At 44.1% G+C, this 14,922-nt stretch overlaps 1 protein-coding gene across 1 annotated transcript in view; it reads left to right on the top strand.

Annotated features, from left to right (window-relative positions):
* LOC134539896 (photoreceptor-specific nuclear receptor-like) overlaps positions 1–11,837 on the top strand; it is a 172,347-nt gene extending 160,510 nt beyond the window's left edge. The window contains exons 8-9 of the mRNA XM_063382245.1: positions 3,227–3,470; positions 11,599–11,837. Coding sequence (XP_063238315.1) covers positions 3,227–3,470; positions 11,599–11,837 — 483 coding nt within the window. The remainder of the gene's footprint in view (positions 1–3,226; positions 3,471–11,598) is intronic.
* Positions 11,838–14,922: the final 3,085 nt, after the last annotated feature.

The raw sequence follows: 14,922 nt of genomic DNA, 5'->3' as shown, positions 1-14,922 counted from the left end.
AAGGAATCTTTTGTAAAAGTACTATTTTTTTTTGAAGTTATACTTCTAATGCGACTTCCAACAAGGTTGCGTTAAACGTTTAACGCTCCTGGGGAGGGGGAATAGAAAGAGAGAGAGCGAGAGTGAATGCTATTGTAAGGAACTAAGTACAGAGTAAGAAAAAAATAAAGATCCGGACAGTTTGTAGTGTCGCCATATTTGTTTCAATAATCAATACTTTTTTTGTATATTTCAATTTAAATTGCAGAAAAAAATCACGTTTCATAGACACATAAATAGTGAGTGTGTGTCATTTCCCTATGTCCACGAGGTCTCGCCGCGTCAATTTTCTCCTTGGGGCGAACCCGTCCGCTTAATTAAATAAACAGTTTTTATCATTGAATGATTTCATGATTTATTTCATGAAAATCTGTTCTCATAAATAAGTTAGTTTTATAGACATTCAATAGGTCTCTCTCTCTCTCTCTCTCTCTCTCTCTCTCTCTCTGAAAATCAATCTATGAATCCTTAGAAATGTATTTCCTTATTTTTTTAGTTTGATTTGATACAATATTATTTCACTAAAAATCAATTTCTACACCTTCCTATTTTCATTTTCACATTATCAAGTTTCACTTCTTCAGCGCGGAGGGACTCCACGCACTATTTTTTGCATGCAATTAAAAACTATTTTTAAATGATGCCAACGAAGTATAACTTCTCAAGCGCATACCTAAGTACACGCACCCATTTTTTTTTTTTTTTTTCATTGTGAGATGAGGACGGAGGTTTGGTAGAACGAACAAAAAGAAGTAATAAGGTGTAGCCCGAAAAATCCCACCGTCAAGACAATGACCGCTACCTTTTCCAATTGCGTTAACTCACCCGTGGGAGGAGAGTGAGTGTATACTGTGAATAAAAAAAAGTGCCGGAAACGAAATAGAAAATTTACTTAAGTGATGACCATGGCGGTAGTAACCAGACTGCAGTGCCAGCAACAAGGTTCGTTCTTTCGAAGCATACTTATAGGTACTAAAAAAAAAGATTGTCTGTAAAGTCGGTTTACGGACGATCATTTTACTTGATAACGTCATAAGAAAACATTGATGAAAAATTGCACACTTTTTTTTAATTTTCAAATATTATTTACAGTTTTAGCAAATTTAATTTAAATAATTTGTTTAAATATAATCACGAACAATTAGTTAAAAAGCCCGCCTTAACCTGTTTGATATTGTAGAAGATTTTCTCGCGCGGTGGTTGGCCGGTTCTTGCACTCTCGGATCAGGCGGAACGTGACAATTTTTCGTGCGTGCAGCCGGCGTTCATCGATTTATAAGACGTTATCACGTCAAAAGTTTCAAAAACTTCAGAAATATAATGTTCCAGCCCTAACCTTTCAAAATATTATTGAAGAGCTCTGAATCATGCTTACAATACGTAAAATCATTCAATTTGAATTAACAAACTATCAATAATAATGATGTCCTTGATTATTAATTGTATTTACAGGGTTAAACCACAGCTACGCTAAAATAAAAAAAATACTGATAATTACTTAGACTGAAAATTACTTGATTTAATATATTATTATTTCATAATGCCACAAATGCAATTTATAATCTTTAATAAACTAAAGAAAAATCACAATAAGCCAAAACTTATTAATGAAATACAGTTAAATAAAAATGGTTAGCAAAGTTCCTAAGATATCAAACCATCATCCCTAGAGTATACGGCTTTAAATAAAGTGTTCGATGATGACTACAGTAGCTAGTATACGAAAGAATAAGTTGACAATAAATGAAACTTTAGAGAACTAATTTTCTTTCCCTAGGTTATAAGAATTTCAGATGAACCTATAATAGAAAAGTATTGAAATAAAGTTACATGTGATTTCTTTTAATTCAGAAAAATATTTAAATAATTGTGGATCACTATGACATGAATTCGTGTTTCTTAACATGAAGTGAGGTTAAAATGCGCTAATTCTTGTTACATACATTTTAAAATGGTAAACTTTAATTTTTGAAAGGGAAAACCTGTACCGATTAACCTCCCAACTTAATACAGGAACAAAAAATAATCTAAGCTGTTGTTACCATATCATGATTCTTCCAACACAAGGAACAGATCAGCACTATGGATCATTGCGTTGTGTATGCTGATCATTCTGTTGCTGATATTGAAATTTGATCATTGCTTACTTGTAAACCTATTACAGATACTCTGTTTATGTTCAGCTTATTTCATTTGTGTGGAAGGAGCGTTAGCTGATCATCTCCCTCTATCGGTGAACCTATTTGAGAAAGCATAGGCGTAGCTTTGGTTTCTGATCGAGGTACAGTGGTACCCATGCTTGGCCTCATACTTAAACGTACACCTGAAGCAGAATAAACTTGTGTTTCAGCTGTTAGGGAAAGCCGAGGTTAAAGATAGGAAAACACAAACTGTCTAACGTTCTTTTAATGGTTCTTGCAATAGGGCACACACCATTGCTGTATTGCCTGTATGTAATGAGAAACCTCAATAACTAACAAAAATGTGTATGCAAACAAACAGAAATCCAGCCAACATAATCCAGTGTCAACAATTAAATAAACAAAAATGGGATGTGGCTGTGTCACGGACACGGTCGTGTGTTGTACGTGAATACGTGTACGTAACAGGTTATATTTTCTATACAAAATATAAAATACGCTATTTTTTAATTTTAGAACCATATATATTCACTGTAACTATTTTACACTAATTATTTTATACAAGCAATCGAAAGATTTTGACGAGAGCTGAGGATTGAATCTCAAATGAACGTCGTAGCTTATCCGAGTCAAAAGTTGTACCAAATGGAAATCTCAAAACGCACCAAAATGATCTCAAAATGGCGGCGCTTCCCCCTCCACCGCACGCGATGCATCACAGTCCTCACTTGGCGTAACGAATTCTTTCATCCTTTAGCTATCCAGTGGTGTAATTAAATGTTGGATGGATATGATAGATATGTAGCTGCAACAGCAAACTGTATCCCCCGATTTTGTTATCAATCGTTTTTTGTTAGCCTTCAACTATGGAAACAATTTTAAAGACATATTCACGTCAAAAGGTGTATGAAAAAACAAAGAAAGCCAGTCAAAATAATCCAATGTGAAAAGTTAAAAAGAAAGCATAGCCCAGGAGGTATGGTGGCAGGTTTGGAACGTGTTCTCGGTGTGATGGTATGTTCAGTTGTTGGTTGGTGGTTGCGCAGGTGATCCTGCTGGAGGAGGCGTGGGCCGAGCTGTTCCTGCTGAACGCCGTGCAGTGGTGCATGCCGCTCGAGTCCAGCCCCTTGTTCTCGGTGTCGGAGCACGCGGCCGCCGTGCCCAACGGCAAGGCCAGCCAGGTGGCGTCCGACGTGCGCGTGCTCAACGACACCTTGCTGCGCTTCAAGCACGTGGCCGTCGACCCCGCCGAGTTCGCCTGCCTCAAGGCCATCGTGCTCTTCCGCTCAGGTGAGCCTGCCTCTACACCATCATTCACGTGAGGCTGCCTCGAGGCCGTTGTGATCTTCCACTCAGGTGAGCCTGCCCCTACACCATCATTCATGTGAGGCTACCTCGAGGCCATTGTGATCTTCCACTCAGATGAGCCTGCCTCTACACCATCATCCATGTGAGGCTGCCTCGAGGCCATTGTGATCTTCCACTCAGGTGAGCCTGCCCCTACACCATCATTCATGTGAGGCTACCTCGAGGCCATTGTGATCTTCCACTCAGGTGAGCCTGACTCTACACCATCATCCATGTGAGGCTGCCTCGAGGCCATTGTGATCTTCCGCTCAGGTGAGCCAGCCTCTACACCATCATTCACGTGAGGCTACCTCGTGGCCATTGTGATCTTCCACTCAGGTGAGCCTGACTCTACACCATCATCCATGTGAGGCTGCCTCGAGGCCATTGTGATCTTCCACTCAGGTGAGCCTGACTCTACACCATCATCCATGTGAGGCTGCCTCGAGGCCATTGTGATCTTCCACTCAGGTGAGCCTGCCCCTACACCATCATTCATGTGAGGCTACCTCGAGGCCATTGTGATCTTCCACTCAGGTGAGCCTGACTCTACACCATCATCCATGTGAGGCTGCCTCGAGGCCATTGTGATCTTCCGCTCAGGTGAGCCTGACTCTACACCATCATTCACGTGAGGCTGCCTCGAGGCCATTGTGATCTTCCACTCAGGTGAGCCTGCCCCCAACACCATCATTCATGTGAGGCTACCTCGAGGCCATTGTGATCTTCCACTCAGGTGAGCCTGACTCTACACCATCATCCATGTGAGGCTGCCTCGAGGCCATTGTGATCTTCCGCTCAGGTGAGCCTGCCTCTACACCATCATTCACGTGAGGCTGCCTCGAGGCCATTGTGATCTTCCACTCAGGTGAGCCTGCCCCCAACACCATCATTCATGTGAGGCTACCTCGAGGCCATTGTGATCTTCCACTCAGGTGAGCCTGACTCTACACCATGATCCATGTGAGGCTGCCTCGAGGCCATTGTGATCTTCCGCTCAGGTGAGCCTGCCTCTACACCATCATTCACGCGAGGCTGCCTCGAGGCCATTGTGATCTTCCACTCAGGTGAGCCTGACTGTACACCATCATCCATGTGAGGCTGCCTCGAGGCCATTGTGATCTTCCACTCAGGTGAGCCTGACTCTACACCATCATCCATGTGAGGCTGCCTCGAGGCCATTGTGATCTTCCGCTCAGGTGAGCCTGCCTCTACACCATCATTCACGTGAGGCTGCCTCGAGGCCATTGTGATCTTCCACTCAGGTGAGCCTGACTCTACACCATCATCCATGTGAGGCTGCCTCGAGGCCATTGTCATCTTCCACTCAGGTGAGCCTGACTCTACACCATTATCCATGTGAGGCTGCCTCGAGGCCATTGTGATCTTCCGCTCAGGTGAGCCTGCCTCTACACCATCATCCATGTGAGGCTGCCTCGAGGCCATTGTGATCTTCCGCTCAGGTGAACCTGCCTCTACACCATCATTCACGTGAGGCTGCCTCGAGGCCATTGTGATCTTCCACTCAGGTGAGCCTGCCCCTACACCATCATTCATGTGAGGCTACCTCGAGGCCATTGTGATCTTCCACTCAGGTGAGCCTGCCCCTACATCATCATTCATGTGAGGCTACCTCGAGGCCATTGTGATCTTCCACTCAGGTGAGCCTGACTCTACACCATCATCCATGTGAGGCTGCCTCGAGGCCATTGTGATCTTCCGCTCAGGTGAGCCTGACTCTACACCATCATTCACGTGAGGCTGCCTCGAGGCCATTGTGATCTTCCGCTCAGGTGAGCCTGCCTCTACACCATCATTCACGTGAGGCTGCCTCGAGGCCATTGTGATCTTCCGCTCAAGTGAGCCTGCCTCTACACCATCATTCACGTGAGGCTGCCTCGAGGCCATTGTGATCTTCCACTCAGGTGAGCCTGCCCCTACACCATCATTCATGTGAGGCTACCTCGAGGCCATTGTGATCTTCCACTCAGGTGAGCCTGCCCCTACACCATCATTCATGTGAGGCTACCTCGAGGCCATTGTGATCTTCCACTCAGGTGAGCCTGACTCTACACCATCATCCATGTGAGGCTACCTCGAGGCCATTGTGATCTTCCACTCAGGTGAGCCTGCCCCTACACCATCATTCATGTGAGGCTACCTCGAGGCCATTGTGATCTTCCACTCAGGTGAGCCTGACTCTACACCATCATCCATGTGAGGCTGCCTCGAGGCCATTGTGATCTTCCGCTCAGGTGAGCCTGCCTCTACACCATCATTCACGTGAGGCTGCCTCGAGGCCATTGTGATCTTCCACTCAGGTGAGCCTGACTCTACACCATCATCCATGTGGGGCTGCTTCGAGGCCATTGTGATCTTCCGCTCAGGTGTGCCAGCCTCTACACCATCATCCATGAGAGGCTGCTCGAGGCCATTGTGATCTTCCACTCAGGTGAGCCTGCCTCTACACCATCATTCCTGTGAGGCTGCCTCGAGGCCATTGTGATCTTCCACTCAGGTGAGCCTGCCTCTACACCATCATCCACGTGAGGCTGCCTCGAGGCCATTGTGATCTTCCACTCAGGTGAGCCTGACTCTACACCATCATCCATGTGAGGCTACCTCGAGGCCGTTGTGATCTTCCACTCAGGTGAGCCTGCCTCTACACCATCATCCATGTGAGGCTGCTTCGAGGCCATTGTGATCTTCCACTCAGGTGAGCCTGCCTTTACACCATCATTCCTGTGAGGCTGCCTCGAGGCCATTGTGATCTTCCGCTCAGGTGAGCCTGCCTCTACACCATAATTCACGTGAGGCTGCTTCGAGGCCATTGTGATCTTCTACTGAGGTGAGCCTGACTCTACACCATCATCCATGTGAGGCTGCCTCGAGGCCATTGTGATCTTCCACTCAGGTGAGCCTGCCCCTACACCATCATTCATGTGAGGCTACCTCGAGGCCATTGTGATCTTCCACTCAGGTGAGCCTGACTCTACACCATCATCCATGTGAGGCTGCCTCGAGGCCATTGTGATCTTCCGCTCAGGTGAGCCTGCCTCTACACCATCATTCACGTGAGGCTGCCTCGAGGCCATTGTGATCTTCCACTCAGGTGAGCCTGCCCCCAACACCATCATTCATGTGAGGCTACCTCGAGGCCATTGTGATCTTCCACTCAGGTGAGCCTGACTCTACACCATCATCCATGTGAGGCTGCCTCGAGGCCATTGTGATCTTCCGCTCAGGTGAGCCTGCCTCTACACCATCATTCACGTGAGGCTGCCTCGAGGCCATTGTGATCTTCCACTCAGGTGAGCCTGCCCCTACACCATCATTCATGTGAGGCTACCTCGAGGCCATTGTGATCTTCCACTCAGGTGAGCCTGACTCTACACCATCATCCATGTGAGGCTACCTCGAGGCCATTGTGATCTTCCACTCAGGTGAGCCTGCCCCTACACCATCATTCATGTGAGGCTACCTCGAGGCCATTGTGATCTTCCATTCAGGTGAGCCTGACTCTACACCATCATCCATGTGAGGCTGCCTCGAGGCCATTGTGATCTTCCGCTCAGGTGAGCCTGCCTCTACACCATCATTCACGTGAGGCTGCCTCGAGGCCATTGTGATCTTCCACTCAGGTGAGCCTGACTCTACACCATCATCCATGTGGGGCTGCTTCGAGGCCATTGTGATCTTCCGCTCAGGTGTGCCAGCCTCTACACCATCATCCATGAGAGGCTGCTCGAGGCCATTGTGATCTTCCACTCAGGTGAGCCTGCCTCTACACCATCATTCCTGTGAGGCTGCCTCGAGGCCATTGTGATCTTCCACTCAGGTGAGCCTGCCTCTACACCATCATCCACGTGAGGCTGCCTCGAGGCCATTGTGATCTTCCACTCAGGTGAGCCTGACTCTACACCATCATCCATGTGAGGCTACCTCGAGGCCGTTGTGATCTTCCACTCAGGTGAGCCTGCCTCTACACCATCATCCATGTGAGGCTGCTTCGAGGCCATTGTGATCTTCCACTCAGGTGAGCCTGCCTTTACACCATCATTCCTGTGAGGCTGCCTCGAGGCCATTGTGATCTTCCGCTCAGGTGAGCCTGCCTCTACACCATAATTCACGTGAGGCTGCTTCGAGGCCATTGTGATCTTCCACTCAGGTGATCCTGCCTCTACACCATCATCCACGTGAGACTGCCTCGAGGCCGTTGTGATCTTCCGCTCAGGTGAGCCATGCTGGATCAAGAAGCACTTCTTAGGACTTAACTTAATTTTGGCACGGCGAAGCTTGTTGAATACATCCTGGAGATTTTGCAAATGTTCCTTCACTGTATTCCCTAATACAATAATGTCGTCCAGATATTTTAGGCATGTATTTTTTTTCAAATCAAGCCATGCAGTACAAGCTCCACCAATCTCTCAAAAGTTGCAGGAGCATTACATAACCCGAATGGTAACACAGTGAACTGGAACAGACCACTACCTGTCGTAAAAGCAGTCTTCTCGTTATCACCTGGGTGTAGCTCCACTTGCCAGTAACCACTTTTCAGGTCAAATGTTGAGAACCATCTGGTGCCAGAGAGTGTATCAAGTGTCATCGATACGTGGGAAGGGGTATCTGTCGTTTTTGGTGATTTCATTCAGCTTCCCTTAGTCCACAGAGAACCTTATATGGCCATCCTTCTTTGCCATTAAAACAACTGGGGAAACCCGAGGACTTGCTGATGGTTCTATTACACCACCCTCCATCATACCCGCGATCAACTTCTCAGCTTCTTCCTGTTTGGCTAGAGGCAGCTGCCATGGTGCCTTTTGGATTAGCTCTTCATCACCTGTGTTAATGCGATGATAGACCAGGCTTGTTCTATCAAGGTCAGTATCCCCTAAGGAAAATACATTCTGGTTGTTTATCAGAAAAGCTGCTACTTCTTCCATTTCCCCATCTGTTAGATTATTTTGGCATCGCCTTAGTAGATGATCTAGATTTGGGTTCAGTGTTTGCACATTATGTATAATAAGTAAGGAAGACTCACATTGGCCTACCCAGGAGACTGGTTCACCGCTAGCTATTGGGACTCCCAGTTAAAGAACCCTTGTTCGAGAGTTGAGGTTGGCCACTATGACTGGTACAACCTCGCCGACCCTTACAATGCTTCGAGTGACCAGGAGTGTCTTCAATATTCTACTTCTAACTTCATATCTGGCTCTATCAGGTAGCTCAAGTTGCCATTAGGGTCTCCCATAATCCTAGCTGCTATTATCTACTCATAGTTTACTAGAATAGAAACAGATTCATTAACTACCACTTGCATTACAGTAACTTCTAATTGGTGGGGTGTAAACAAGGCCACCTCTTTATTTTTAATACGCAGTACCCGTCCTTCCTTGTAAATAACGAATCCCTATCGATTCATGATGTCCACTCCTAATATTACCTCATCAGTGATATCAGCAACAAGAAAGGTTTGTGATAATGTCCAAGTTCCAATCCGTACTTCCAAATCCAGCTGTCCATGCACAGGTAAAGTGTCTCTGGTTGCTGTTTTGAGTCTGTTTGGAATGGGTGTTCTCTTCAGTTTTTCTTTATTTACAATGTCTGTGCGAATAATAGATGTCGATGCCCCTGTGTCAAAGTAAGTAAACACTGTCTGCCATTGATCCATCCATTGAGCAACTAACTGTCATGGCCTCTATGAAATACGGATACAGGAAAAACCCTAGGGGTTACCATTTCCTGTAGAGCTGGCATGCGCCCCTTCATACCACCAATTTGCTCATTTCCATGTTGATCTTCCTGTTTCTCTTCTTGTGTTGTCTTCCTGCATGTCTGACTGTTCCACTGGAAGTGTCCTGGCTCACTGCAAATGAAGAACCGCGGGCGTCCTCCTGCTCTTTTGATCTGGTTACCTGGAGTGTCATTCAGCAGCTTCTTCAATGCCCTGAGGATATCTACTTCATCAGTGGTGTTTCTGGCATTTTCTGCATTGTAGGGCCGCAGTCCAGCTCTCCTTGTCCTGATGCTTGTGTTTCTTGAGGCCCTGCATGCTGTCAAGATTCCCAGGGCATGGACCAAGGCTTTGCAACTCTTCTTGTGGCGGCCCAAACGAAGAGTTTGCTGAACCTCCGCATCTCTGAGCCCATCTATAAAAGCACTAGTGACTAGCGGCTGGCAGAACTCTGTTGGTGCCTCTGGGTATGCGAGGTGCACGAGTCGCTCGATGTCGGATTTCATTCATGGAGGGTTTCTGAAGATCTCTGTTGACGTGTCTTCAGGGCTGTTCTGTACACCTCACCTATGTGTCGGTCACCATACCTCAGCTCAAGAGCCTCTACCAATACTCCATAGTCTTTCTGGTCTATAACTGGTATGGTCTGCAGCAGCTCTAATGGAGATCCTCGCAGGGCCAAGACGAGTGCCGTAGCCTTTTCTTCCTCATCCCAACCATTCACTTCAGCAGCTGTCCCGAACTGTCGCCTGTAGACAGCCTATGACGATTGGCCATCAAAGGTAGGTGGCTTGAATTTGGGGTGACCAGTTGTGCCTTCCACCTTCATGTCTCCAGAATAACTGCTCCTTCTCATAGCTGATGTAGGTTCCTTGATCATCCGATGGCACTCTTCAGTTACAGCTACTACACACTGTTCGGTGGTATGCTTGAGCTGAGCTAGCTGTTGTCATGTTTGGCTAGCTGTTGCTCTTGTTGTGCAAGATGCTACTCCAAACACTGCACTTTCCCTTCCAACTGAATGCTGGTTTCATTCATCATTTTCTTTATTTCTTCTTAACCCCTCTTCATCTGATCTTGGTTCTTCTTCATATCTTCGATCTCGGTCTTCATGGCATTCTTCATCTCTTATTGGCAGTTGTTCATTACACTCTTCATTTCATTCTTCATCTCTTCTTGGCAGTTCATCATTTGGCTAATATCTTCTTGGCTATTGTCAATTATATGTTTAATCTCTTTTTGGCAGTTCTTTATTGCACTCTTCATTTCAATTTTCATCTCTTCTTGGCAGTTCTTCATTTCACTCTTCATTTCGGCCAAGAAAACCATTATGTTTTTAAGTTCGTCGGCGTTCATCTTCCTTGTCAACATACACTACAATTCTAAAACTATATTATGGCTACATTGTAATATCCTGTATGGGCTAATCTAACCCAGAACGAAACACTAACACTGATTTCAAAACTACTATACTCAAAACTACAGTTCCTACACTAGTTTTAATATCGAATTTCTAAATTTTAATTTATTTAATTTTTATAAAATCCCCTTTATTTATTTGTAATTTATTTGATTAGGGCAATCCCACTTCTAACACCAAAATGTTACGAAATTAATAATAATCGTTAAGTGGGCAGAAACTGTGTTCGTATAGGGATAGCCCAATTATTTTTTGCATAGATATTGACTGCTAATATTTACAACACTAATAAATAATCTTACTTAAAATGCCTACTAATCAATTACTCGCACTCAGTATCTCAAGTTCTTACACACCGCACACCTCACTGGCCCACACCCCTCGCGCAACTCTCACCGCAGCACTCCTCGTGGACCTCCGTCGCCGAACTCTCGTCGCACTCTGTCGTCGTCGTCGCACTTCCATTCGCCGAGGCACACCTTCGCGAGGCCGGCATCCAGGCTTATATAGACACTTGTGCCCTTCTAGAATTGACGAGTGCAGCTGGGGCTAGTCTCGTCATTCTTAGCCGACCCAACGCATGAAGCGTCGAGAAGGGCATCGACAGCTCACGCGAGGCAGAGCGCCGCGCGGGGAGCGTAGGAGAGGAGGGAGTAGCGACGACCCGTGTAATCCGGCCAGGCACGCGTGGGTGGCATGTGTAACGTCAATGGATGGCGCATGACGTCAGTGACCGCCAGCCGGCACTTAACCCGGTGTGCGTCGCGGTTCTGCTTGCACTTGTACCAATACATAAATTAAACTTAACCCAAAATATCTGCATTATAACAGCTACAGAATTGTAAATGGACATGTTGTAGGCTCGACATGGCCTTGCTCCTCAGAGCCGACCCTGAACTGTGCCACTCGTGTTCCAGAGACCAGAGGACTGAAGGACCCGCTGCAGGTGGAGAACCTGCAGGACCAGGCGCAGGTGATGCTGGGGCAGCACTCGAGGAGCCAGCAGCCGGGGCAGCCCACCAGGTTCGGCCGGCTCTTGCTCATGCTGCCCCTGCTGAGACTCGTCACCACCAGCCGCATCGAGCAGATCTTCTTCCAGAGGACCATCGGCAACACTCCGATGGAGAAGGTGCTCTGCGACATGTACAAGAACTAGCCATGGTGACATTGTCCTCTAGTCAACTAGGTGCCATCAGCGGAACTTCTTCCAAAGGACCATCTGCAACACTTGTTTGGAGAAGGTGCTCTCCGACAAGAACTGGCCATGGTGACATTTTACAATCTAACAGAGTACTATTAATCAACTAGTTACCATCAGCGGATCTTCTTCCAAATGACCATCTGCAACACTTGTATGGAGAAGATGTGCTGCAAAATGTACAAGAACTAGCCATGGTGACAATGTCCTCGAAGTCAACTAGTTGCCATCAGTGGATCTTCTTCCAAAGGACCATACGCAACACTTGTATGGAGAAGGTGCTCTGTGTCATTTACAAGGACTAGCCCTGGTGACATTGTCCTCGACGTCAACTAGTTACCATCAGCAGATCTTCCAAATGACCATCCGCAACACTTGTATGGAGAAGATGTGCTGCGACATCTGCAAGAACTAGCTGTTGTGACATTGCACAATCTAACAGAGTTCTATGAGTCAACGAGTTACCAACGAACTGATATCCATCTGCAAAGTTTGTATGGAGAAGGTGCTCTGTGTCATGTACAAGGACTAGCCATTGTGGCATTGTACGATCTAACATTGTCCACTAGTCAACTAGTCGTCATCAGCATAACTTCTTCCAAAAGAACAATCCACAGAATGTGCTCTGTGCCATGTACAGGAACTAGCAATGACAGCACTGTTCGAGCCAACAGTGTCCTCAGTGTCAGCTAGTGACCACCACCCGCATTATGCAGATATTAGTTCAGAGAACCATCTGGTGCTTTGCAACATGAACAACAACTATTTGTGGTGCCATTGTTTAAGCTAACAATGTCATCTAAGTGAACAAGTCATCACCAGTCACGTCAAGCTGATGCTCCTCAGGACAATCGGAAACACCCCTACAGAGAAAGTGATCTGTGGCATGAACAACAACATGCTGTTGTGGCATTATTTGAGCTAACAGTTGCTATACCACGACTTTCATTTGAACATACAGCCAACTTTAAGGTCTTATTGCATTTAATAATTGAACTATACGTTTCTAACTAATAATCTTCTAAAGATATATTGATATTATACAGTCATTATTTTCATATCAAGTACCTGATATTTTTCCTTCGATTATTAATTTATATTTCTCTAGACTTCAAATATAAAACATGTTTACATTATCTTATAACAATCTTATAATAAGGGAAAATTTAATACTATGTGTTTAAACAACTTCTAGTAAAGAAAACTTACTTTACTACGAATATCAGGTCTTATCATTTTACTGTGGCAACACAGTTCTTGTATCCTGGAAATAGCATGTTTCTTTAAGTACGGATTTCGGCCAATCAGCATATTTACAAGTGCTTTAAAATAATTTTCACTCTATATCATTATTATTCGTGAAAGATTTATTCTGCACATTTATAAATTTTTTGATAGTGAACTATGAAAGTATTTGGTTTTGATTATTTAAAACCTTACTGAGACGATTGAAAAAAAAATTCTTTTTATAACAAACTACTAACACGTTTTTATGCATTTTTTAGTTTTTACGTTTTAACCAAGTTTGAGCTTGAAATGTTTTCTGTGGAAAAAAAAGTATATTCACTTTGCCACTTGACATTTAAAAAAAAAGTCCCCAGTTTACCTGTGGTACTCTTATTGTGTTTTACACACTAATGTGTGTGTATATTCGAAAGTTTTGTCATGTTTAGGGATAAGTGATTAGCTATGGGAAAAATGGAATACTTTTAGGCTTCATTAAAATTGGTTTATGTTTGAAATTAGCTCGTATATGAACTTTCTATTACATTTCTACCTATTATATCTACTTTCTTAAGGCAATAACAAAAGGCTTTAAGGAAATTATATTTTTTCGCACTGTGGTGATTCTCCTTAAGCAGAACTGAGCACGCTCTTCAACGTATAGAGCTAACCGTTAATCTGGATATAATTTTATTGTTTAATGAAGATACTTTAAGGATGAAACCTTTACTAATGTACATTCAAAATGGCATACTAAACCATTAAAAAATAATTTATGGCATTGTTGTAAGTGTAATCCATTTTCCTCATATGAGATAAAAATGAGAAAATAATTGATTAACATACTTTTAATTACGGTCACAGGTTAACTGAAGAAGACTGTGATTATTTTTTTTAATAACAGGAGCAATATTATGTTAGTGTAAATTTTAAACATATTAAAAGTAAACATAAATTAACCTATTTGGAGTGTATTTTACTGGGTTAGTATAATACAGGTAATTATACATTGGACAATGTTATAATAATTCTGCGGTAAGATAAACATCAAAGACTCATCCTTATGTGTTGTTGTTACAATTAGACTCACGTTTATTTCGACAAGTCCTGAAAGGTCACGAGACAAAAATGAACAATGAAACAAAGTATGACATCACTGTGTACAACGAACTTCAGTCGAGGAGATGCCACAAGGACAGGGTAGAGCAAAATGAGTGTCTGCCTTGATGTTGGGGGAGCTCGATAGTACTGGACTATCCAGACTGCGGAACCAGCACAACCGACGTCTCAGCGAGTCTCTCTGGCAGTCAGAATGGTCCAGAATCGTCATGCTCCCTCTACTTACAGAGTTTGTACAAAACGAATTGTTAGTGTTTCTGGTTTCTGCAGAAAAACAGGTAATATTATACACAAAATGCCGGTGATAGTTACGTGTAAAATTAAAACCACTTTTAAGTCACATCACTGTGACAATTTTTGTACACTTTAAAATAATGTATAAAGTATAATGAAAGACTTCTAGACTTCGAAAATTTTTAATGTTTCGGAAGTTTTCTTTCAACATTTAAATACTTGTTGTCAATGTAAAATTACTTGGAAGGTCATCAGCGTTAATTACTAGGGCCTATTTGCTGACATAAATCATACCAAAGACTAAATAAAATTTATATTTTAATATATGTTTACAATAAGTAGCTTTCATTTGTAGTGTTTACCTGAAAGAAGTAAATGCAGTCATACAAAAAGCCTCAGTGGTAATTTTATTGCTTTCTTTCAAAGTTCAAAGTCACTTGTGCAATATGTTAGTAAATATCACTTT

The sequence above is a fragment of the Bacillus rossius genome, chromosome 16 (assembly GCF_032445375.1).
Source record: "Bacillus rossius redtenbacheri isolate Brsri chromosome 16, Brsri_v3, whole genome shotgun sequence".
NCBI classification, from domain to species: Eukaryota; Metazoa; Arthropoda; class Insecta; order Phasmatodea; family Bacillidae; genus Bacillus; species Bacillus rossius.
Note: the sequence above shows the minus strand (reverse complement) of the source record. Positions and strands in the feature narration are given on the sequence as shown.